At 49.5% G+C, this 27726-nt stretch overlaps 1 protein-coding gene and 1 long non-coding RNA gene across 4 annotated transcripts; one reads left to right on the top strand and one right to left on the bottom strand.

The window, feature by feature from the left end:
- Positions 1 to 1627: 1627 nt before the first annotated feature.
- On the bottom strand, positions 1628 to 8225 carry LOC144731416 (uncharacterized). The gene is made up of 2 exons (XR_013587954.1): positions 7589 to 8225; positions 1628 to 5135 (listed from the first exon to the last, which is right to left on the bottom strand). It is a non-coding gene; the product is annotated as an uncharacterized LOC144731416 (long non-coding RNA).
- Positions 8226 to 8307: 82 nt separating this feature from the next.
- LOC144731414 (dual specificity protein kinase CLK2-like) lies at positions 8308 to 27694 on the top strand. 3 transcript variants are annotated; one of them, XM_078612430.1, is made up of 13 exons: positions 8308 to 8726; positions 16104 to 16282; positions 17285 to 17558; positions 18422 to 18518; positions 18851 to 18917; positions 19318 to 19434; positions 20067 to 20233; positions 21090 to 21184; positions 21634 to 21763; positions 22205 to 22287; positions 22879 to 22958; positions 23510 to 23600; positions 25007 to 27694. In XM_078612430.1, exons 1-13 carry the CDS (start codon positions 8715 to 8717, stop codon positions 25202 to 25204), a joined length of 1590 nt encoding a protein of 529 aa, XP_078468556.1. In that variant the 5' UTR covers positions 8308 to 8714; the 3' UTR covers positions 25205 to 27694. The 3 variants fall into 3 exon arrangements, with proteins under 3 accessions (XP_078468556.1, XP_078468559.1, XP_078468557.1); XM_078612433.1 differs by lacking the exons at positions 8308 to 8726; positions 16104 to 16282; positions 18422 to 18518 and having other exon boundaries at positions 17516 to 17558; XM_078612431.1 differs by lacking the exons at positions 8308 to 8726; positions 16104 to 16282; positions 17285 to 17558 and having other exon boundaries at positions 17565 to 18532.
- Positions 27695 to 27726: the final 32 nt, after the last annotated feature.

Consider the following 27726-nt stretch of genomic DNA (forward strand, 5'->3'; position numbering starts at 1 on the left):
CTTAACTTAAAAAATTATGTTAATGAGCCCCGCCAATACGTGGAGGGGTGGGGTGCGCGTGCTGAACCCGTCGCAATGAACTTGCGACGGCTTTCACGAATAAATTATGTTAATGAGGTGCCAGTCACTGGGCGTGGCTTTGCCCAAATAAGGATTGGCATTGGAAGATATCGTCTTCTTAGGTTTTTTCGGTAAAGTCACGTAGAAAGTAAAATAAAATAAAAACAAAAATCACGACGTTTCGGAGGCAACACAAGTCTCCGTCATCAGGTGGGACCGTCACAGCCAGATTAGCTGTATCAAGTGAGGCAATGATTCAAGATGTAATCCCTTAAAAGCGAGTTGAGGGGGGAGGGAGAGGGAGGGGGGAGCTCATCAGACTATGGTAGCCAATGAAAGGAACGTATCGGGAGGGAGGGGGGGCGAGGCCAAAAGGGTGGGCGATGGACGTGGAAGCGCTTGTGCCCAAGCGGCCAATTACTGCACACGCCAACACAATGGAGCGATTGTGCGCAAGCGGCCAGCCACTGCACCCGCCAACACAATGGGCAGAGAGGAGGAGGGGGAGGTCTAATACACATGATAGACAAAAGAACGAAAATGATGATGGGTACAAACTTAGGGGGAGCTCATCAGACTATGGTAGCCAATGAATGGAACGTATCGGGAGGGAGGGGGGGGGGGGGGCGAGGCCAAAGGGTGGGCGACGGACGTGGAAGCGCTTGTGCGCAAGCGGCCAATTACTGCACACGCCAACACAATGGAGAGAGAGGGGGAGGGGGGGTCTGATACACATGATAGACAAAAGAACGAAAATGCCTATGTTTATACCAATGCTGGCTGAACAATGAAGAGAGTACTGTTAAAATAACTGGGGATGTTAACACTCGGTAAAGTACAGTAAAATAGTGCCTGTCAGATAAGATGGTCCAAAAAATTTGTGATTAAGTCTTTTTGGACCATCTTATCTGACAGGCACTATTTTACTGTACTTTACCGAGTGTTAACATCCCCAGTTATTTTAACAGTACTCTCTTCATTGTTCAGCCAGCATTGGTATAAACATAGGCATTTTCGTTCTTTTGTCTATCATGTGTATCAGACCCCCCCCTCCCCCTCTCTCTCCATTGTGTTGGCGTGTGCAGTAATTGGCCGCTTGCGCACAAGCGCTTCCACGTCCGTCGCCCACCCTTTGGCCCCCCCCCCCCCCTCCCTCCCGATACGTTCCATTCATTGGCTACCATAGTCTGATGAGCTCCCCCTAAGTTTGTACCCATCATCATTTTCGTTCTTTTGTCTATCATGTGTATTAGACCTCCCCCTCCTCCTCTCTGCCCATTGTGTTGGCGGGTGCAGTGGCTGGCCGCTTGCGCACAATCGCTCCATTGTGTTGGCGTGTGCAGTAATTGGCCGCTTGGGCACAAGCGCTTCCACGTCCATCGCCCACCCTTTTGGCCTCGCCCCCCCTCCCTCCCGATACGTTCCTTTCATTGGCTACCATAGTCTGATGAGCTCCCCCCTCCCTCTCCCTCCCCCCTCAACTCGCTTTTAAGGGATTACATCTTGAATCATTGCCTCACTTGATACAGCTAATCTGGCTGTGACGGTCCCACCTGATGACGGAGACTTGTGTTGCCTCCGAAACGTCGTGATTTTTGTTTTTATTTTATTTTACTTTCTACGTGACTTTACCGGAAAAAACCTAAGAAGATGATTCCTTGCAGTCACGAAAGCTTCAAATCTAGAATGGAAGATATCGGTTGCGGCCGAGCGGAAGTGACGTCAGGAGGTGGGCGAATACCTTGGTGACATGACGTCACTAGCGAAGCACACCTCCCCCTGACGTTTGACGTCGATGAGGTCACGCTGAGCGGCGACGTCAGAGAGCGGGGTCAGAGTTCAAGTTTGTTGACAACAGTGGAGCGGCAGTGTCGTGGTGAGCGCTGCGCTCCGCACCGACCAGCCGAGTTCCATTCCCGCTCGTGGCCAACACCGCCAGTGACGACTTTCTGAACCGGTCCTGAGCCTCCCCTACGTCGACTCAGCCTCAAACGAGTACCCGGTGCGGTGTGTCAACATCGCCACTGGGGAGACAAAGGCGGCCGGGCGTGGTGCTGGCCACCCACCCCCTCGTGTGCCGTCCCACCCTTAATAGGTGCTCGCTAACAGCACTTGCCCCTGCAGTCTGTACGGGGGATCGTTGTCTTTGTGTGTTGGGAGCAAGTTTGTGTGGCGTGTAGCCTTGGGAGTTGAACGGGCGACTGCTGGTACTGACAGTCGTTGACTGCGGTTGGACAGACGCTGATAGACAGACACACACAGACAAGACAGGCGGACAGACACAGACAAGAGGAACACAGAGACACAGAGACGACATAGACAGAGACAGGCAGAGAGAGAGAGACACAGAGGCGAACAGAGACACAGACGGACAGAGAGATGTTGAATCGAACTCACTGAACTCGCTCCATTGAAAGAGATTCCTCGATCTTTGCCCATCCCCGGAAGTCGTTCTCGTTTCTATTTATTTCATTGTGTGTGGTGTGTAGTGTAATCAATGTGGGATATCGATGTACACGGATATGAACAAGATCAGCAGACAAGACGTCTTTCGTACTCTTTGGTTCTTTCGGTAAAGTCACGTAGGTAGAACAAGTAAAATAATAAATAAATCACGACGTTTGGATCGCAACACGAGCGGTCGTCCTCAGGCGAAAACATCCAGACATTGTCGCGGCAGAAGTCACGTGAGCTACAGCTGAGCATTGTTGTAATGCGGTGGGCTCACTCGAAATTGATTTCTGTAAGACGAAGGTACTTTGAAAACCCACTGGCGATGCTCTTTTATATAAGCGCACAACTTGATCTATCTGTATTCTTAGTTCTTTCTTAAAATTATTCATTTTGATTTCATTTTTTACCTACGTGACTTTACAGAAAGAACTAAGAATATGAATCCTTGCAGTCACGAAAGCTTCAAATCTAGAATTAATCTGTGATGAATGCTGCACTTTCCGTCGTTTTCATGCAGGGGGCGCTATAACCCTACGCGCCCCCTGCATGAACGACGGAGGCACAGGGACAGACGTTCGATCACGTTGGAATCGATCTGCAGACGGCGGTCTTCTCGCACGGCCAGCTCTGTGTCGCCTCATCTCAATCCCGCGATCCCAACCAGGTGAAAGTCCGCATCGAACCGAATCCCCGGCAAGGCCACCTACTTAACGACGAGAGAAAATTCACACGAAATGTCGTTTTCAATTAAGTCTTCCAGATGTAAAATTGTATTGAAGAAACACAATTCAAAACATAATACAATTCAAAGTTGTTTCATTTTAAAACTTCAAAACGGAGCATCGGGTGCTTGCGTGGATGCGTCCGTGTGCAATTTTTTCGTGACTTTCCTGGCCAAGGCCGTAAATGGTTGTGAGGGGCACCGCAGGCAGTCAGGCTTGCTTCAACCCATGGTTGTGAACATCCAGACGTTGATCGGCAAGGGCCATTTCTCGTCCTAATTCGACAAAATCTACGTCAACACGTAATACAAAATTATAATTCGTGTTGTTGAGAATGTATCTCCTCTACGTGTAACTTTTGGGTGGTATGCCTTGTAATTGATGAATGATCCGAGTGTGCTCCCTATTTCAAAGACAATGAGTTGCTCCAGAGAAAGATGCTTCCTGAAAACACAAAAATACCCTTTTACCTGTATCACAAGAACAATGAGTCTCACCTGAGTTATCTGTACAGGTTACTTGCAAAACACACATTGTGTCCTAACATCACTTATTCAATGTTTGACCCTCATAGACAAAAGGTTGCATGTACGCACACAATCAGACAAGTATTCATTGTAACTTATTGACAGGCATATGAACAAAATTGAATTACTGCACTGAAATATACTGCATCAGGTTACATCCTATAAACTAGAAGCTAATTAAAAAAACACGCACCGTCTATGCATGTACAACATACTAATGCACCATTCAAAACGAGTCGACCATTGCATGCTGGCATCTGGGTAAAAATTTAGCAAATTCTAAACATTACCTACAAACTCCACAACTGAGATGCCACATCAACCATCGCCCCCTACTGACAGGCTCTTGTCCACATGCAGGCCGGTAAAGGGCCACCACCTTGTGCCACACAGGGGCAGCTGCTACTTGGGGATGCTCTTCGAGTGTTTGAGACGAGATACGATGCAAAACTCCGAATTGCCGAGGCAATTAAGCAAGGACAATATAAATGCAATTGATAACAGTGAATGCTTGGGAGCTTATTGGCATTCGCTCCTGGTTAGAGATCTACCCAACACACAGGTTCACAAAGACTGGCCGCTCTTACCCTGCAGGTTGAACCTAGGAATTGAGTGTTCAACTTCACATTCTTGTCATTAAAAGCCTGTGACAAAGGTGCATCTACTGGAGCGACATCGTCTCAGGCTTACACATCTACCGTGTCTCCAATTGACTTTGTATTGTCTCGGAGGAAGTCCACCCACACCTCCACTTCCACAAACTGCTGGGAGTTGCCTCGCTCTGCCTCACAGTCAGAATTCTTCTCCTGCTTCACGTTGCCTCCATCAATGTGAAAGTCCGATTTTGGAATTTAATCTTCATTTTCACATTTTACCTTCACTTCTTCGCTCTTCACCATCACCTCTTCACATTTCACCTTCACCTCTTCATATTTCACCTTGTTACCTTTAAAAGTGTCCAAGCTGGGATTGTCATCCGGTTCTTGTTTGATGAGGGATGGGCTCATTGCGGCACTGACTTTCACAAGCTGATTTCACACTCCACTGCTAGTGGATCTTCTGATGCTTGTGTGTTCTCTGGTGTATTTGAAGATTTGATGAACGTGCAAACGCCTTCCCACACACACTGCACTTGAAGGGTTTTTCTCCCGTGTGTATTCTCTGGTGTGTTACAATAGTAGATGAAAGTGCAAACACCTTCCCACACACACTGCACTTGAAGGGTTTCTCTCCTGTGCGAGTTCTCTGGTGCCGTGTCAAATGTGCAGGACAATCCGTGCTGTATGCACACCGGTCGCATTGATGCCTTTTTGCACCGAGCCACGCCGACTGCCTTTGCTCCATGAGACCAATTCTGCAGAGGCAGCGACAGCTGCAGACAGACAAAAAAGAATACCCACACCATCTACACGTCAGTATCGAGGCACCGAGGAATGCATATACACAGTCACACGTGACTTACACGTCTATAGTTATTCATATATTTATGATATAGTAAAAAAAAGTGTCCCAAATTCATCACACGGGCTGTTATGGCACACAATGAGAGGATAAATGGTCATAAACATGCCTGGAAGCCCTCGTATCTTCAAAATGAACGTTAACCCAAAACTCAGCACACAATTTCAACTGTCTGGCTTCAAAATAAATGTTTATGAAAGCTAAATTCAGCTGACATAGCAAAGGGTGTTGAAAATAATACTATTTGTGTTCTGCACAAATGCATAAATTAATGTTCAATTGCAACTTAGAGGTGTGAAGCCAGGCACAGATGTCCTTGATTGCCGGGATGAGCAGTTCCGACTTCAGCTGCTGCACGTGTGTGCAGTGATCACTTCCTGACTCCATTCTTACAAAGAGTTCCAGAGGAAAAATAAAATAAACTACCGTTTTGATATAACCTCTGTGCTCAATAGAGTTAATAGACTTTACTGCAAATACAAACTTGACACTGTTACACACTCAGAGGTGGAGCCAGGATTTTCAGGAAGGGGGGGGAACCCCTCCAGCAATGAAAAATTACAGGAGTTGTTAGTAAGTAAGGAGTTGTTAGTGAGAAAGGAGTTGTTAATAAGAAAGGACTTGTCCCTTGCTTTTCATTCGACGCGTGTGATCGTCATCGCGCTCGCTGAACGTGTTGATGCCTTCAGGAAAGAAAAATAGACTTTTGTATTTGGGGGGGGGGGGGGGGGAATGACCATGACGTATGTGGCATCAACCCGCATCACACCTGAGCTAAGCGCTCTGCAATGCTTACCCCCCTACCACATGGCTCTTCGCGCACCGTACTTCTATAGCTGCTCACAGCGTGCCGGGAGATTTTAGGTGGCGCTTCGCTCCTGGCCGATTAAGTCAATGGCTTCTCGGAGTTTCAATAAAAATCCGTGTGAAGAACGGGTACAACTGCCATCTTAAATATATAGCAGAACTTACACCTGTTTGTTTGTGTGAATCAGCAAAAACTCTCCAACGCTGAGCTCTGGCGTCATGAAATTTTCACAGCTTATGCTGTCTGGAATTTCTAAGCGAACGCCACGTCATTCCCTTCCCGAGTGGCAAACATCGACCTGACGTAGCAGTGGGTTCAGGTTGAATTTCCTTGAGTGAAAACATCCGATTTAGGTAAATTGAAGTGTTTCGGCTTCCTTCTTGCAAGCATCAATTTTTCAGGGTTTTTCATTGAATTATGAGGAAATATTAAATTAATCCAAGACAAGAATCCAAGTCCCGGGCAAAGCCGGGTAGTGAAGCTAGTTATTAATAAACCCCAATGATCCTATCGAAATTAGGGATTTCTATCGGATCGTTGGGGGGGGGGGGCACGTGCCACCCCACCCCCACTGGCTCCACCACTGTCACACACTGGTATGGTTCACAGGTGGTGGTGTGTCCAGACCCACGCCTGGCACCTTCACCTGCTCAGTATTAATGCTTCCTCACTCCACCAAGTAATTCATTGAGGATCAATCAACACAGCCGAGACTGCGTGTCTCTCTCTCCGCGTGGTCGTGTGGATTTCCTTCCCGATCCCCGGGTTTCCCCTCCACATGTAGAGAGTGAACACCGCCACGCGTCTAGAGTGAACACCGCCACGCGTCTAGAGTGAACACCGCCACGCGTCTAGAGTGAACACCGCCACGCGTCTAGAGTGAACTCCGCCACGCGTCTTGAGTGAACACCGCCACGCGTCTTGAGTGAACACCGCTACGCGTCTAGAGTGAACACCGCCACGCGTCTAGAGTGAACTCCGCCACGCGTCTAGAGTGAACTCCGCCACGCGTCTAGAGTGAACTCCGCCACGCGTCTAGAGTGAACTCCGCCACACGTCTAGAGTGAACACCGCCACGCGTCTAGAGTGAACACCGCCACGCGTCTAGAGTGAACTCCACCACGCGTCTAGAGCGAACACCGCCACACGTCTAGAGCGAACACCGCCACGCGTCTAGAGTGAACACCGCCACACGTCCAGAGTGAACTCCGCCACGTGTCTTGAGTGAACACCGCCACGCGTCTAGAGTGAACATCGCCACGTGTCTTGAGTGAACACCGCCACGTGTCTTGAGTGAACACCGCCACACGTCCAGAGTGAACTCCGCCACGTGTCTAGAGTGAACTCCGCCACGTGTCTAGAGTGAACTCCGCCACGTGTCTAGAGTGAACTCCGCCACACGTCTAGAGTGAACACCATCACGTGTCTAGAGTGAACACCACCACGTGTCTAGAGTGAACTCCGCCACGCATCTAGAGTGAACACCGCCACGCGTCTAGAGTGAACACTGCCACGCGTCTAGAGTGAACACCGCCACGCTGTTGACGAGCCCTCACCTTGTTGTTATTGTTGTTGTGGGCAAGTCATCTCAGTCATCTCGGTCATCTCGGTCAGTCGACCCGTGGCACCTGGGTCTGCCCCGTGACCTCCTGCCAGCGGGCGTTCGACACTTCACGTGGCCTCAGGGTGCACATGGCCTGGCACAAGCGTCGTGGTGACGTCACCGCCACTTAGTGGCGAATGGCGGTTGTTGTTTTATCTCTCAAATGTAGTTCTACCTGATGACGACTGCTTGTGTTGCAATCGAAACGTCGTACTTTATTATTAAATTTATTTTCTACCTACGTGACTTTACCGAAAGAACCAAATAGTAATTCCCAGAGGTGTGGACTCGAGTCATGTGACTTGGACTCGAGTCAGACTCGAGTCATGAATTTGATGACTTGCGACTCGACTTGGACTTGCATAACAATGACTTTGTCCCACCTATGAGATGTGGACTCGAGTCATGTGACTTGGACTCGAGTCAGACTCGAGTCATGAATTTGATGACTTGCGACTCGACTTGGACTTGCATAACAATGACTTTGTCCCACCTCTGGTAATTCCTGCAGTCACGAAAGCTTAAAATCAAGGAGGGGAATTGTCCGCCTATTGATTATTTCGAAAACTGCACAGGAAATCGGGAATAGATCGTAGAGCGAGAATCGATTACTAGTGTAATATAACAAATCGATTCTCATGAGGGCGGATGTTCGTGTTGGAATCGAATCGCGACGTCACTCGCCCGGGGTGTGACGCGGAACATCGTGCGGACTCTACCAACACCGATCCCGTGCGCGAGTGGGGGGTGGGCGGCATTTAATAGCAACTCAAACTCCTTTAACCCGGATTTTTACTAAATGGCATCAAGTAATTCCGCATGTTAGTAAATAAAATAAAACTACATAAAGTACTTGAGACGAGGGATTATAAAATGTGCTGCTGGTGACAGGAATAGAGAGTGGGAGTCCCCACAGGGAGTGGTTTGGTCGCATTGTGGTGCGAAGCCGCCGCCGCCATTTCGAGCAGAGGAGACCAGCGGCCCTCAGAGGCAAGCGACTCGGGAAGAAGAGACACGGGGAGAGACACGTGGAGACACGGAGAGAGCCGCGGGGAGAGACACGTGGAGAGACGGTGACGATGGCAGACACGGTGAGACGAGCGAGAGGCTCTCTCCTTCGCTGGTGGCGGTGACGCGGGGCCCTGAAATGCGACCGCGCGCGCCTCGGCGCCGCTTCTGCCGCGGGGCCGCGGCTTCTTCGCCTTGCGCCGGCGCTCGCTGCTGCTGTTGTTGTTGTTGCTGCTGCTGTTGTTGTTGTTGTGTGGAGATTTTGCCGCACTGTTTTCAGTGCAACAAACATCGTCGCGATCGTCGGGGCAACTTCGGTAAGGCGCGGCCTTGACGTTCTCGTCGTCATCCAGCAGCGGATGGGTCGTGGCTGCTGCTGCTCATGAGCGAGTATCGTGCTCCTCGTAGAAGTGCCTCCCGCTGTTTGTAGCGCGGTGGTGGTGGTGGGTGGTGAAGCCGGGTCAGATGTAACCCTCCCCCGTCGCTGAGGTGGTGGTCGGGGTTAGTTTCGCAGTAACCAAACCACTGCGCCACCGCTCCAGTACCCTCACACACAGACTACACACACACACAGACTACACACACACAGACTACACACACACACAGACTACACACACACACAGACTACACACACACACAGACTACACACACACACAGACTACACACACACAGACTACACACACACAGACTACACACACACAGAGATACTACACACACACAGAGATACTACACACACACAGAGATACTACACACACACACAGAGATACTACACACGCAGACTACACACACACACAGACTACACACACACAGACTACACACACACACAGACTACACACACACACAGACTACACACACACACAGACTACACAGACTACACACACACACAGACTACACACACACACACAGACTACACACACACACAGACTACACACACACACTACACACTACACACACACTACACACACACACAGACTACACACACACACAGACTACACACACACACAGACTACACACACAGACTACACACACACACAGACTACACACACACAGACTACACACACACAGACTACACACACACTACACACACACTACACACACACACACTACACACACACACTACACACACTACACACACTACACACACACGCAGAGATACTACACACACACTACACACACACAGACTACACACACACACAGAGATACTACACACACAGAGATACTACACACACAGAGATACTACACACACACAGACTACACACACACTACACACACACAGACGGCACACACACACAGACTACACACACACACAGACTCTACACACACACAGACTACACACACACAGACTACACACACACACAGACTACACACACACACAGACTACACACACACACAGACTACACACACACACAGACTACACACACACAGATGACTACACACACACAGACGACTACACACACACAGACGACTACACACACACAGACGACTACACACACACAGACGACTACACACACACAGACGACTACACACACAGACGACTACACACACACAGACGACTACACACACACACAGACGACTACACACACACACAGACGGCTACACACACACACAGACGGCTACACACACAGACGACTACACACACAGACTGCTACACACACAGACGGCTACACACACACACACAGACGGCTACACACACACACAGACGGCTACACACACACACAGACGACTGCACACACACACAGACTGCACACACACACAGAGATACTACACACACACAGACTACACACACGCAGAGATACTACACACACACAGAGATACTACACACACAGACTACACACACGCAGAGATACTACACACACGACTACACACACACACGGACGACTACACACACGGACGACTACACACACGGACGACTACACACACACACGGACGACTACACACACACACGGACGACTACACACACACACGGACGACTACACACACACAGACTACACACACACACAGACCACACACACACAGACTACACACACAGACTACACACACAGACGACTACACACACAGACGACTACACACACAGACGACTACACACACAGACGACTACACACACACAGACGACTACACACACACGACTACGCACACAACGACTACGCACACAGACGACTACGCACACAGACGACTACGCACACAGACGACTACGCACACAGACGACTACGCACACAGACTAATACGCACACAGACGACTACACACACACACAGACGACTACACACACACACACGACTACGCACACAGACGACTACACACACACACGACTACGCACACAGACGACTACGCACACAGACGACTACGCACACAGACGACTACGCACACAGACTACTACGCACACAGACGACTACACACACACACACACAGACGACTACACACACACACAGACGACTACACACACACACAGACGACTACACACACACACAGACGACTACACACACACACAGACGACTACACACACACACAGACGACTACACACACACACACGACTACACACACAGACGACTACACACACAGACGACTACACACACAGACGACTACACACACAAAGACTACACACACACACTACACACACACGCAGAGATACTACACACACTACACACACACACTACACACACTACACACACACACACACAGACTACACACACACACAGACTACACACACACACAGAGATACTACACACACACAGACTACACACACACTACACACACACACAGATATACTACACACACACAGATATACTACACACACAGACTACACACACGCAGGGATACTACACACACACACAGAGATACTACACACACAGACTACACACACACAGACGACTACACACACACAGAAGACTACACACACACACAGACTACACACACACACAGACTACACACACACACAGACTACACACACAGATACTACACACACACAGACGACTATACACACAACAGACGACTACACACACACAGACGACTACACACACACAGACGACTACACACACACAGACGACTACACACAGACGACTACACACACACAGACGACTACACACACACAGACGACTACACACACACAGACGACTACACACACACAGACGACTACACACACACAGACGACTACACACACACAGACGACTACACACACACAGACGACTACACACACACAGACGACTACACACACACAGACGACTACACACACACAGACGACTACACACACACAGACGACTACACACACACAGACGACTACACACACACAGACGACTACACACACACAGACGGCTACACACACACACAGACGGCTACACACACACACAGACGGCTACACACACACACAGACGGCTACACACACACACAGACGGCTACACACACACACAGACGACTACACACACACACAGACGACTACACACACACACAGACGACTACACACACACACACGACTACACACACAACGACTACACACACAGACGACTACACACACAAAGACTACACACACACTACACACACACGCAGAGACACTACACACACACTACACACACACACTACACACACACTACACACACACACACAGACTACACACACACACACACAGACTACACACACACACACAGACTACACACAGAGATACTACACACACACAGAGATACTACACACACACAGACTACACACACACTACACACACACACAGACGGCACACACACACATACTGCACACACACACAGACTGCACACACACACAGACTACACACACACACAGATATACTACACACACACAGATATACTACACACACAGACTACACACACGCAGGGATACTACACACACACAGAGATACTACACACACAGACTACACACACGCAGAGATACTACACACACACAGACGACTACACACACACAGAAGACTACACACACACAGAAGACTACACACACACACATACTACACACACACACAGACTACACACACAGATACTACACACACACAGATACTACACACACACAGACGACTACACACACACAGACGACTACACACACACAGACGACTACACACACACAGACGACTACACACACACACAGACGGCTACACACACACAGACGACTACACACACAGACGACTACACACACACACAGACGACTACACACAGACGACTACACACAGACGACTACACACACACAGACTGCACACACAGACTGCACACACACAGAGATACTACACACACACAGAGATACTACACACACGCAGAGATACTACACACACGCAGAGATACTACACACACGCAGAGATACTACACACACAGACTACACACACGCAGAGATACTACACACACGACTACACACACACAGACGACTACACACACACACGGACGACTACACACACACACACGGACGACTACACACACGGACGACTACACACACACACGGACGACTACACACACAGACGACTACACACACAGACGACTACACACACAGACGACTACACACACGGACGACTACACACACACACACAGACGACTACACACACACAGAGACTACACACACAGACTACACACACACACAGAGATACTACACACACGCAGAGATACTACACACACACAGAGATACTACACACACACAGAGATACTACACACACGCAGAGATACTACACACACGCAGAGATACTACACACACGCAGAGATACTACACACACGCAGAGATACTACACACACACAGACTACACACACACACGACTACACACACACACAGACGACCACACACACACACGACTACACACACACGACTACACACACAACGACTACACACACAACGACTACGCACACAGACGACTACGCACACAGACGACTACACACACACACAGACGACTACACACACACACACACGACTACACACACACGACTACACACACAACGACTACACACACACAAAGACTACACACACACAAAGACTACACACACACACAGACCACACACACACACAGACCACACACACACACAGACCACACACACACACAGACTACACAGACGACTACACACACACAGACTACACACACACACAGACTACACACACACAGACTACACACACACAGACTACACACACACACGGAGACAACAGACATCACTTTTAAAGTTTCTTGAATTGAGTAAGGATATCATTGTGTGAAGAGCTTGAGGGAGGGGTTTTGAAATGTTCCTATTTTCAATGAGAAAACGTGGTGTATATTAGTGTCTTTCGTTCACATAAAGTCCTGGTCACAAAAGCAAAGTTTGTGGGGAATAATTGCCATTTTCTATACTTTTTAGGCATAAGCAATTAAAAAATCACACCGAGTACCCAGGCACAACAATTGTGTTACATACTGTGATCACTCCCTCCACCCTTGACTGCTGGTTTAGGAACTGGGTGCTCCAGCTCATATTTCCAGATTTGTGTGACAGCAGCAGGATTCCAGCTTGGGCCTCATTTGTGTTATGTGTAGTCGCAGTAGTAGTGTTCATTGTGGCAGAGCCATCCTGAAAGGCTTGAGATTCAACATTGCTTCCCTATGTAAATGGTATCCGTAAATCATCCCATAACTCAAACATTAACGTCGGTGTTGTAAACAACATAGCAGCCATTTTACTTAACGACGTTAACACCGTTACGAACATCGTATTGAATGTAAATCTTCATATTCGTACACTTGTACACGTCACATTCATCAACGTAAACATCGTCTCCGTTACAACTCGCAGTTATCAGCGCGCCAACATCACGCTCGTTATCATCAGCTCCCGTCATCAATCGCCAAACTGCAGGCCATGCTCACGCCCACTCACAAAGTTACTGGCCCACTTGCACCCATTCACTCACTCGCCCGCTCGCCCAACCACGAGTTCACCCGCCGACTCGCCCACCACACCGAAGGTCACAATACTGCTCTTCCTGCATGTCTGCACTGTTCCACTTTGGAAATCCCTGCCATTGTCTCTATCAAAGCCCTGACAAGAACTTTGCTCAATTCAAGCAACGTGTTACACTTGGCTATTACAATTTATTTCTGATTGCCGGAATTTTTTGGCTTTGCTCCGCAGTCGTGCTGTGATGGTTACGATGTATACAATTTTGTGTACTGGTCAAATCATTGCCTTGTTAAAAAAATAATCAATTTAAATGTAAACTACAGAATTGTCTTCAACTTGACACCCCCCAAATGTGTTATGATGATTTTCAATTTTGGCTAAGGTTGCGTAATGTGCAGAACTACATGATGTTGCCAAGTAACATAGGGGTTGTGGTTATCAAACAAACTGTTCCTTTTTGAAAAATAGTGCTCGTGACTGAACGTGTACGAACGCATCGCGATGTGAATCTTTATCTACTCTCTCCCGGCCTGACGGTTCAGTCCCTGTGCCACAAGCAGTAGGGCTCCCATCTATTTACGTCACAGATGAGCAGTTGGGTTTGCTCCCATGTCAATACTTTCTTTGCTTATTGGCACACAGACATTCACAATAACAACAGCCGCCATTCACCACTGAGTGGTGGTGCTGTCACCATGGCTCTCGGAGGCCTCTTGAAGTGTCGACGGCTCACTGGCAGGAGGTCACGGGACCAACCCAGGTGCCATGGATTGATTGGCTGCGATTTAATGCGGCAGCAACCATTCGCCACTAAGTGGTTGTAACATTACCACGGCGTCTGTGCCAGGCTAGGTGTACTTTGAGGCCATGTGGAGTGTTCAAAGCTCTTGATGTTGCCAAGCCACAGTATAGACCCAGGTGTTTATAGGTTGACTGAGGTGACTGGCAGATGCACCATCTGTGCTCCCCACTGTGCCAACTTGCTGCGTTTAGTCGCCCAGCGCTCTGTTCGTTGTTGTAAGCGTCACTTCTCCGCCCTCCGCTGTTGTTGGAAGGCGACCGTCTCCAACTGCTCAGTGGCATTCTGCACAAGCCGCCTCCATGGAGGCTGATCCAGGCACCTCAGTCATTGGCAAGTCCACTCAGCTCCACATCCTCCTATACCACATAGGTCCAGCTATCTATTCTCTGGCCCATACTGCATCCGTTTAGCCCCCTCTATCTGACTAAACAAGCAGCTTGGGCATGGGGGCTGCATGACCCAGCCAATCGCAGACACAATCACCTACATATACAGCCACAGACGAACAAAGACAGAAACGAACACACCTCTCGTTTCGAAGGAGGCCTCTTGGTGAGTGTGCCAGCAGTGCAATCATCCATCTATTTCTGTCACAGATGGGCTGCTGGCATTGTGCCCATGTTGGTCTTGTTTACGAAGATGGCTTCAGCACCCCCACCATATCCGCCACAGACCGTTGCTCTTGCGGGTTATCTATTGCTCCTGCTGGTAGTGTATGTGAATAATCTGCGTTATTTTTGAGGAGTGAAACCCCAGGATGAACGTGTAATTGGCCGTGTGCGGTGAACGGGGGGGTTTCCAGATGCCGTGCCCGAAGCAGCAGCAGCAGCAGCGGCGCCGCTGCTCGTCCGAACGAGACGGCTGCCGCTTTGAGGTTTCCAGCCCCTCTCGGAGAAACCGGCGCCGGCTGGATGCGGAGGAGCGATTAGTGCGTGCTCGCCACCGGGACAGCTACCAGACCCGCTCACGCCTCTCATACAGGTGAGCCCCGGCTGCCTCCTGCGCGTCGCTAACCCCAACAGGCTCGCTCTCTAGAATGCGCCGCCGGTATCAACCCATTTAAATATTTTATTTAAACTCGTGCGACATTTGCGACCGCTTATTCTCGTTTCTTATGTTTGCTATCAAAGTCTATATCCAAGCCAATGAACTACGGTACTTAGTCATCACAATTTCATTGCCTTGGCTTGGCCTTCTCTCTCCACAGTTTCTGTTGTGAGAAACAGTTCTCGACAATGGGCAGCTGTCTGCTGGCCAGCTCCACAGCAGTCACACGCAGTAGGAATGACACGGTGCTAAGACGCCCAGACCCACACTCCGGCCTGTTGAGCCTGGGCTCGTATGGTGTGGATAGCTTTTTGTCTGGTGCCCAATGTGAACGAGTGGCAGACGGGCAGTGGAGGTGTAATGCAGTCCGATCTTAGTCCCAGGCATTCTGCCACCACTCGGCAAGGAACCGACTGAATGAGCTCCTACGATGAGCAGCCGCAGCCGAGGAGATGATTCCACAGCTATAAGCCGGCAGACCGTGAGCTGTTGTCACAAAGGTGCAGCCTCACCTTCGGCCTTGTTGACACTGGGGGCGCCGTGGCGATCGCAGGTGTTTATGCCGATTGGTGGGATTGGCACTGCATGGGTATCTGCAGCTGTTACAGTTTAGAGTACGTGCTGTATGAACTGTGGTGTGCACTACGTTAGCCAATGGCTGATAAGGTGTAGCAACGGCAAGAGTTGAGTAAACATTACGGCGACCCCCAGCGAACCGCATCTCATTGGTATTGGCACGGAACAGGGAGGTAGTGAGAGTGGCATTGAGAGAGAGGGTGGGGCAGAGAGATTTGGAAGAGAGGGGGGCAGGGGGGAGATTGAGTGAAGAGGCTATATAGGGAGGCAGATATCTTTTCAAATGGTGTTCTTCAGAGCAGCAGCAGCAGTGTTATATTTCACAAGCTGATGCCGTCGTTTTGCCATTGGTCTCCACAGCTCGGAGCGGTTGTGTCGCGCGTACGACGCGCCGGAACCCAGAAGGCGGAGGGAGGAGCGAGCCGCCGCTGCCGGCGATTTCTGCTGCGAGCGGAGCAAGCGACCCAGCTGCAGCCGGTGCTGGCGTTCACGCTCACGCCGGCGCACCCGCTCGCGCCGGCGCTCGCGTCGCTGCCACGCGCGGGAAGGCAGCTGCTCGCCTGACAGCTACGAGCGGCGTCAAAAGAAGCGGAGGCGGCGGCAGCAGCAGCAGCCGCGGAACCGGAGTGCATCGGTGAGTACCGGGGGGAGGGGTTGTGGTGGCGGCTGTGGTGGCGGCTGTGGTGGCGGCGCTGTTGGTGTTTGTTTGCCTGCCCACGCCGCGTAGTGCTAACGGCAACTCGCGTGCCATGTGAGGTCTTGGAGAGCGGCAGGGTCGATCGTTAAACTAATTTCTGAAATGATTTGCCTTGTTTACCGTGCGTGTGTACGCATTGTGTGTATGAACTGCAAGTGTGATGTTTTTTCTGTGGTAGGGAGTTGATAGCGTGTAAAATTTACGATGAAGTTCTTGATTTTGTTTTCTGTAATGGGTTAATGTGTGAGGTATTCATTTTCGTAAAAGTTTGTTTTTAACTTCTGTAATTTTTTTTGTTAACTCTTAGGGGTGCTTTTTGGTGTAGCGTTACGTGCCAAAGATTAACTTGTTTACATTCATAAACCCGTTGCAGGTAAGTGTGTTATCGCTAGTGTAGATGATTGCCTATTAGTAGCAAGCGGTAGCCAATTTATTGTACTGTCCTGCATGCGCTGACGGGTCGACTTGCCGCAAGTCTGTTTGAAAAAAAAGTGTAAGTTTGAACATATGACCGTGTTGTAGCCGTGCCTGTATCTTCACATGTCCCTTGCGATATCCCTATCGTTTATACATCCCATGTGCCACAAATGCATTGCCGGGCATCGACACAATGCCATTGCCGACCACCCACCACCTGCCGTCGCTGCCGTTGAAACGCGTTTTTGCGGACATCCCCGGGGCACCCTGCTCGCGCGCGCCACTTTGGCTGCCGCCCCCCTTCTGCCGCCGCGGGCGATTTGGCCGGGTCTTTACGGTGTGCCGCTTGACCGCTGGTCCGGGAAACTGGGTGGCGACCACAGAGGAGCAAGGAGAGGCATCAGCGGCGGGCCAAGATTGTTCAAGATGACTCAGACGGCCACCTAATCTATCGGATCGGCGACTGGCTGCAAGCGAGATGTACAGCTCCTTCCGTAACCATTTAGCGCTCTCTAGTGTCAAATTTTTTTTGTCAGAACCTGTCATAGTATTTTTGTGTGTTTCTTCACATGTTTCCTCTCTCGTTCTTATCATCTGTTACTTACGAGCACCAATTATTCAGATAACATGTTTTGATGTTATGGTGCATTGCATCACAAACGCACAAGCATATAGTTTAACGTAAACCTCGCACAGCAAACACCTTGTGCAGATCTGAAAGGCAATATTTACCTTTGCAGTAATTCATAATTGAAAAGTATTTTTTGTTTGCGTACAGTTGTCACTGACTTTGTGTTTGTCTTCCTGTTTAGATGAAGTTATTTCCACCTTAGGGGAAGGGACCTTTGGTAAAGTTGTTCGATGTGCCGACCACCTCGGGTAAGCGCAGCGTCACACCGGTACCTTCCCATCTTGTGCGTTTTATCTGCTGCATGAATTGCCTTAGTGGCCATGTGGCTCAGCGGCAGAGCGAGTGGCTAGTAAACGGAAGGTCACAAGTTCACACCATAGTGGGGGTTGACTTGCTCCCTTCCCCCCCTTTTCTGAAGGGGTCCAAATTATGTACTAAGTTAAACGAGTACCACTTTGTGGGGAAGATCAACAGTGGTCTTCATGGATACGCTTGCCCCCCACCCACCATAAGAATGTGGAATTGCAACCGCTGCCTCCACCCATTTGAGCAGAAATCATTCTTGTCTTGTTGCAAATGCAGTTTTGCAGGTGACATCTGTATTCACGTTTCCTTTTTAATAATAAGTGGCAACTTTCTCGTTCACAGGGGCAAATCTGAGGTGGCTGTAAAAATTATAAAAAATGTGGACAAATACAGAGAAGCCGCAAAGTTAGAAATCAACGTGCTCGAAAAAATCAACGAGAAACATTGCGATGGCAAACAGTGAGTACAAGAGCGTCCGTCTCGTTTGCACCCCGGTCACTGGCGTCTGTCTGCGTGCGAGTGTCCACTCCCGATAGCTGAGGCGTAGCAGTGTGCCCCCCCCCCCCCCGCGTTGTATTTGAAGGGTAAAGAGGCAACCCTGCAATTCCTTGTTCATGCCACTGCAGGCAGAGAGCCTCCTCCACTATTGGGGGCTCTGGAGAGCTCCTCTGGGAGGGTATTTTTCGGCCTACTCTTCCACGCTGGCCAGACTCTTTGGGAAGAGGTCTTCAGATTGTATGTATTTATTTAACACATGTTCTCCTGTGACATTTACAATTCGATACGGCTATTGCGAGATCAGGAATTGGTGCCACTGATGTTGAGTGACAAGACACGAGTTGCCGGATGTGTCTTGACAATGAGCGGTGTAGGCACCTGCACGTACATTGGTGCCAGCTTAACACATCTCATCTGAACTTATTCCATTGCCCCGCTGCAACCTAGCCAAGGGAGGACCCCAGTGGCAGCAAGCCCCTGTGCGGCACAAGGCGCACGGAAGCGTAGAGGGAAGTCGCCCCGCTTCACTGGGCCTGCCCAGTAGATGCCATCGTGCGTGCGCGCCGTGACGCCACTGTGTCCTCGTATGGCAGGCTGTGTGTGCAGATGTACGACTGGTTCGACTACCATGGCCACATTTGCATCGTCTTCCAGCTGCTCGGCCTCAGCACCTTCGATTTTCTCCGGGACAACCTCTACCTGCCTTTCCCTCTCCATCAAGTGCGGCATATGGCCCACCAGCTGTGCCGCGCCGTCAAATGTGAGTACACGGAGTTCCACCTCCACTACGACCACCGTTGATTGAACATACAAATTTTTAACGCCCCACATGGTTGTTTCACACTTGGAGAGAGTGGTTCGGAGGTGCTGGAAACCACAGGCAAGTGGGAAGGCAGCCAGAATCTGTCAACAATTTCCCAGGCCCTCTATTGAGATGTTCGATTTCTGGCTCGGGCACTTTTATGTGTGGAGTTTGTATATTCTTTAAGATGTTCTTTGTTCATGTTTTAGTTTGTTGCGGTCACACCCGAGTCAAGAGCCGCATGGCTCACAGGGCTATACCTAATACATTAAACTTAAACTGTTCTCTGGTTTCCTCCCATAGATAAAACAGTGTATCTGGTATTGGCCATAACATCCCAATGCTGAAAATTTACCAGCAAATTACTCAATTTGGGATCATGCATAGTAACATCACACCCTGCTGTGCAAACTTTACAGGACCCTTCTGGCTGACGTTATATTGGAATATGGTTCCACAGTGAATGCCCGAGCTTATTTGGAATTAGATGAGTGAATGTGAATGCTGGCATGGGTGGAGGAACGGTGAACCTGGTCGTAGCAATAAGAGCGTGCTGAGGCGACCGACTACCGGTGAGCGAGTGAATGGAGTGAATCGGCGAGGTCTGGATCATTCATCAACAAGAGCGGCGTGGACGTCATTGGCGTGGCTGTCGGTCTGATGTAGCCGAGTGGCTGGTGGACGTGCCGTCTGCTGAGGGGGGGGGGAGGGTGTGAACGGCGACTCGGAGACGGCGTGCGTGGTGGAGCTGTTCTGCCTCGCGAATGACCCCGTGGTGATGGTGCCGTCCCCCTATTTTGTCTCCGCATCACAGTTTTGCACGACAACAAGCTGACGCACACCGATCTGAAGCCCGAGAACATCTTGTTTGTGAATTCCGACTTTCACGTGAAGTACAACTCCTACAAGGTGCGTCAGGTCGCCCGCCCATCTCCCTGCCCACCGCCCCCCAGTGATCCTGATTTCAATCCATGAATCGAAGCACCCTTCCTTGCCTATTTACTAATACAACGATGATAATGAAAAGCGTAGGTTATTTCGAGTCGTCATTGATGTCTGGTTGAGTACAATACATTTACAAACACTCATGCGCCCACAGCAAATATACAAAAAAAAGCAATCTACGACTTGCACATTATGCATTGGTACAGTGAAAAGTATCTCCACCTTCACCAAGGATAACATTTTAATTGAAAAAAATTCGGTGCTTGCAACTTGATGGTGAGAACCGGTTCTGATGGCTGCACGGGTATGCGAGCTCACACTGTAAGTTAGCGCGTGGGCTGGTGACGCGCCAGTGGCACCGAGGTAACACTGGTGACACTGGTGGTGCGATGGTGGTGCTGTGGTTTCAACAGAGAAGGAACGAACGCACAGTGAAGGACCCGACCCTGCAGGTCGTGGATTTCGGCAGCGCGACCTTCGACCACGAGTACCACAGCACAACGGTGTCGACGCGCCACTACCGCCCGCCCGAGGTCATCCTGGGTGAGTGTGCCATGCAGGAGTGGACAACTGAGTTCACCAGGGAAATCCGAGGCTCGCGCACGATGCTCGCTCCTGAAACTCCCCATGTAGAAGACTCCTCCCACTAAGTGGATAGCAGAGCCATGCCAATACTAAGTAATCAAACTGCCTGCTGTTATAAAGACTACTGTAGAGGCAATCACTTGGATTTCAGATTAACTGGAGCACATACGTTCAGGTTAAGCACGTGACTTGTAATAAACATGTCCAGGAATAGCAACCTAAAACTTTTTTAGATTGTTCATTTGGATTTAAGAGAAAAGACATTAGCTTTTAATCCACAAATCAGATAAACTGCACGCGGATAAGAGTACTGTTATAATAACAGAGACTGTTATTACGCTTTGCTATTGGCTAAGGGTCTGGCTGCCATATTGTCTCCCCCCCCCCCCCCCCCAACAGAGCTCGGCTGGTCGCACCCTTGCGACGTGTGGAGCCTCGGGTGCATCTTTTTCGAGTACTACGCAGGGTACACACTGTTCCAGGTGAGACACCTGTGAGGTTGGACAGGCGCTGCGATCGGCAAGTGTTCATGCACGGGTCCGCGGGGGAGCGTTATTCAGCTCACGGGAATCGTGTGTGTAAAAGCGTGCGTGCTGTTTGAGTAACACACTTGCTGAGCCACAGGCCCAAAGGCCCAAAATGTCAAGCTGCCAGCAACAAAACAGAAAATTCTCAGTTGTAACGGGTAAAGCGTGTGATGCGTTTCTTCATTTAAGCGAGATTGTTAAAGTGTTGGGACCTGTGGTATGATGTGTGGGTGGGGGAGTGAGTAACTGCACAAATAGGTGGTTGAGTGAGAATGGATTGGTGAGCAAGTAGTTGGGTGAGTGAGCGAGTGTGCGTGGGTGGGTTAGTGAGTGGGTAGGGGAGTGTGTTGTAATCTGCAGTGTGGTGGGTGAGTAAGAGTGTGAGGTTCGTGAGTTGTGACTAGCAGTTTAGTGGGTGATTAGGTGGATGAATGAGTGAGTTGTTGTGACCTGTAGTGCGGTGGTTGAACAATGGATGAGACGGGTGTGAGTCTGGGCTCGAGACGATCATCAGCGCTCACTCGCTCACTGCTTTCCCCTTGACAGACCCACGACAATATGGAGCACTTGGCAATGATGGAGAGGATTCTGGGACGGATTCCCTCTGACATGATCAGAGCGACGAGGTGAATGCTGGCTCAAGCCCGTTTTCTCCTGTCTTACTGCCTCTTCCCCCAAAATGAATAAGCCCCCATGGTTTCTGTTTAGTCTTGAGATGCGGCCACATTATGTAAAACGCTACATAAATCCACATTTTGTATAAAAAAATATTTGAAAAGCCGATCTCCGTCACGCTTTGTGTCAGTGCCGCTCTGGATGCTGGTACTGCATGCCACTACCTGTATTCATTGTCACCTTCTCTCTTTAAATATATCCTACCAATTTTAAAATGTTTAATTTTATATTTAATTTCCAATGCGGCATCAAATCCTGAGCCAAAGTATTCATTTTGGCAACTCGCAGTGCAGCGCAACCCCCTGTGTATTATATAATGGCTCTCGGAGGTGGATAGCATAGAGCTACCCTCTCGCAGTGGGCAGACGTTGCCACTCACACTGCCACTGAGAGTAATGATTGATAGCATAGAGCTACCCTCTCGCAGTGGGCAGACGTTGCCACTCACCCTGCCACTGAGAGTAATGATTGTGATTGCCGTTCTTCTGAATGTTCCGTGTAGGAAGCAGAAGTATTTCCGTCGCCGGCGGCTGGACTGGGACGAGGATGGCATGGCCGGCAGGTTCGTGCGTCAAAACTGCAAGCCCCTGAAGGTACCTGCTGGCTGGCGAATGTTCTTTACATATATACCCACACACAGGAGACGAACCAGGGTAACAACAACATCAAGGAAAATTATGTTTTGGGTAGAGCCCGCCCTCCTTTATGCTGGGGCATCTTGGCTTCACCTGCGTTAAGTGACTTTCATCTCATCTTATTACAAACATTTGAAAGGGACACCTCCAGTGGGAGTTGTCTCTCTGTGGCACAGGTTGACTCGGCACATGACCTGCAAGGGGTAATTATTCGGCCAATAGTGGGCGATGATTGTTGCCCATGTGTGATCCCCATTGAGTAATTCGCGGTGTAATTTTTTGGGCATTTGGTAAATTTGGACCGTGACACTGGCCCACAATGGCCGACTCTATTTGATTGACGTCACGGGCTCTTTATCGACCACCACTGCAGCAAAGGACGTGTGGTGTTCAACAGTTAATAATTCACTCTCTGCATCGCCGTGGATATTTAAAATCCTGTGATGTTCTAAATCGAGTCGTTCTTGCGTTCTGATGTAATGTTCCAACAATGGTTTCTCACAAATTACTTCACTGGAAAATCCAATCGCAGCATTGCCCCCTATTGGCAGATGCATTCCTATTCACAAGCCGGTGCTCGGTTCACCTTGCGCCAAACAAGGGACACCTGCACAGGGAGTCCTCTGGGCTGAACTTCAGCAGGGCAGTGGAATAGTTGAAATTTACAATTTTAAATATTGTGGGTTCACTCTCCAACACACCAGTGTGCTAAACTAGTCATGAATTGGCAAGTTTTGTTACTAATTGGCTATGGCGAGTTTAACGACACATTTATATTTATGAGATCTAACCTAAAAAACCTCTTATGGATTATATTGGTCGCGAAAGCCTGCTACTACGTGTTTAAACTACGATTGGATGTTGAGGCACTTTGAGTTGTTGAGGCTTTTAAGCAAGCACCACTGAACATGCACCTCCTTAAATCCTTATGTATGACTATCTTGAGTCGTTGGGCCTCTGAGTCGGAGTCTCTACATGAGTTTGTCTGCATGAACCTGTGGATCTGTGAAGTCCGATAGCCCTGTGCGAGTTTCTGGGTTTTTGTGTGTGTGGATCTGTGCAAGTTTTTTATGGCTCTTGCCGAGTCTGCTTCTCGATGCGAGTCTGGGTTGCTGTGCGAGTGGCTGTCTGTCAATGTATGGCTCTCTTGCTGAGTCTGTGTGTGTCTTTGGCCTCTACGTTAGTCTGTGGCTATCTTTGTGAGTTTATGGCTCGTTCTCAGTCTGTGTCCCTGTGAGTCTGGGTGTCTTGTGTGAATTTGTGTTTCTCTACAAGTCTTTAAATTTATGTTCTTCCAAACAACTATTTTTGGCACCTGGACTATCTGTAGAAGAATCCGTATCCCCGTGTGTGTGTGCGCACAGCGCTGTATGCTGGCCTCCAGCCAGGAGCACTTGGAGCTGCTGGACCTGCTGCAGCGCATGCTGGAGTACGAGCCGTCCCGACGCATCACGCTCGCGCAGGCGCTGCGCCACCCCTTCTTCAGCGGCATGGATCCCTACTTCCCTCCCTCCGCGTGCGATCTGAGCGCTGGAGTCGGCGCACGCGACCTCAGCCGGTGACTGAGCCGTGCTCGCTAGCGTCGCCCGACAATGCCGCGCGCCGGCGCCTCCCGTGCCTGTCCTTCAGCCAGCGGCGCGCTCGCGCATTCGTCTTTGCCACCGGCGCGATACGGCCGACGGCCGGTGCGGCAGCTTTGCCTGCCCCGAAGCTCACTTGGCTCTCCCCGAAGCTTGCTTGACTTTCTGCAGGAACTGGGGGGGGGGGGGGCGCTTGCGAGAAATGCCGCAGCTGCTACTGCTGCGGCCAGTAGGGGGCCGTCGTTGCAGAACTAAGACTCGCGAGGAGTGGTGAAGCCGTGATGAGGAAGACGTGTGCCAAAGCAATGAAGGCTGGAGTGCTGGCCGTCAATTCTGAAGACTGCCGCTAAAACAATTGCTCGGCACCAAGTCGCGTTGTTTTCATTGCGGAGTTCATTGGGGCTCTGTTTTGGCGGTTCTGGTTCGTACAACAAAAGCTCTCCCCAAAAAATGATGTTGGATAAATCAGAAGTGTTTTTAACAATCCGAAGAGGGCTTGGTCCACAGCGTGAGGGGAGGGTCATATTTTCTCGATGTAAAACTCTCATCTCAAGTTGAGGTCGTATCACTCGTGCAAAGTTTGAATGTTTTGTTGACGAAAACAAGTGGAAGGTAATGTACATAAGTATGCCTTGGAGGTTGGTGTGTTTTTTAAGTGTGTGGTGTTGGTGCCTGGCGGCATGCATGCGTGTGTGCGTTGTGAATAAGAGCTGAGGATCTGCATCGCCTCTTCGGCAGAGGCCCTGTGATGCATGCAGTTCAGTGGCTGAGAGGCTTCTCATTGCGCTGGCATGGAAGTGAAATGGGTATCAAGTTTTAAGTGCAGAGCCACGGCCACTGCCTCGCACGGGAATCCCCTTATCCCTCCAATCTCCCTCCACCAGTTAATTGGCAAGAGCGTGGAGGAGTTCCCATACCTCAGCAGTGTTATGACGAGCCCTGGTTTGGCAGTGGAGGTTCCTTTTCAAATTAGTTGTGTTGCATCTTTTATCAGCTGCGTAACACTTTGGGCCTGGTAATTGCTAAATTCCAAGCTCCAGGTTTTCTTCGCCAGTTTTTACCACTCTTTATGTGGAGCAGACTTGTGAAGAACGCCACAGCATCTTCTTGGTTCTTTCGGTAAAGTCACGTAGAAGGGAAATAATACGAATAAAACAATACAATTCTCACGACGTTTCGACCACAACACAAGCAGCCGTCCTCAGGTGAAGACAGAGCTGTCTGAAAGACAGCGCTCCAATGAACACGGCTAAGCTTGGCAGCGTATTTTAAACTGTGTGGGAGGAGAAGAGTGCCTTGACAAAGGAATTTACATATCAACAGAATATTTTTTCATTGAATAAACCGTGTTAATGTGAGAGAATTAGCAGGATGTTAAAGTCATAAATTAGCATGTAACTGGTAGATTCTTTAGCGTCAATATACTAAATGCCTCTGTTGATATGTAAACTCTTACTTTAACACAGCCACTTCCGTGACCAGTTACATGCTAATTCCTCACATTAACATGCTAATCTCCCAGTTACATGCTTATTTCTGACTTTAACATCCTGCTAATTCTCTCACATTAACACGGTTTATTAAATGCTAAATTATTCTGTTGATATGTAAACTCCTTTGTCTAGGCGCTCTTCTCCTCCCACCCAGCATAAAATACGCTTCCAAGCTTAGCCGTGTTCATTGGAGCGCTGTCTTTCAGACAGCTCTGTCTTCACCCGAGGACGGCTGCTTGTGTTGTGGCCGAAACGTGAGAATTTAATTTTATTATGTTTAATTTTTATTATTTCCCTTCTACGTGACTTTACCGAAAGAACCAAGAAGATAAATCCCTGCAGTCACGAAAGCTTTAAATCGAAACGCCACAGCAGTTCGAGGCAATCGCCCTCCGATAACAACGGGCAGAGGAGCGCCGCTCGTAACAACGAGCGGCGTGTTTGGCGGACAACGTAACTTGGCAGTGGGGAGCACAGGTGGTGCATCTGCCAGTCGTCTCGGTCAACCTACAAACGCCTCGGCCTATCCTCTCACTTGGCAGTAGCGAGAGCCTTGCACACTCCACATGGCCTCAGCGTCCACCAAGCCTGGCACAGGCGCCGTGGTGATGTTACAACCATCTCGTGGTGAATGGCTGCTGCCCCAATCGCCTAACGTAGTGAAGTACTCTGAAATGCCCCCAGCTTGAAGGGCGGGGGTGATTATGAGTTGAGTAGTCACTATGAATCTACTTAGAGTGGCTATGCCATTCCATGCCTGTGTGCATACGTGCAGGTGCGTGAGGCTTGTGTATGGCTGCCCGGGTCGTTGGTAGGTTGTGGCTGTGCGAGAGACGGCCATTATATTGCCTCTCGCCACAGCCAAACCTGATAATCGGATGCACCGGATGTTTGGCAAGTGTCGGATATAAATATATTTGTATACAGTTTTTAGGAAACGGTGTAAATACGTTTTTAGAAATAAAGGCGGCTCTGTTTACACGAAGGCGCTGGGCTTATCCTGGGGGTTTT

Source organism: Lampetra planeri, chromosome 39 (assembly GCF_965212315.1).
Source record: "Lampetra planeri chromosome 39, kcLamPlan1.2.h2, whole genome shotgun sequence".
Lineage (NCBI taxonomy): Eukaryota > Metazoa > Chordata > Hyperoartia > Petromyzontiformes > Petromyzontidae > Lampetra > Lampetra planeri.

Bases quoted from the DNA above. Each gene is read 5' to 3' on its own strand.
- LOC144731414 (XM_078612430.1), top strand. The intron at 18,519-18,850 runs GTACAGCTCCTT...CTTCCTGTTTAG, and splicing joins CGACTGGCTGCAAGCGAGAT to ATGAAGTTATTTCCACCTTA. The intron at 21,185-21,633 runs GTGCGTCAGGTC...TGGTTTCAACAG, and splicing joins TGAAGTACAACTCCTACAAG to AGAAGGAACGAACGCACAGT.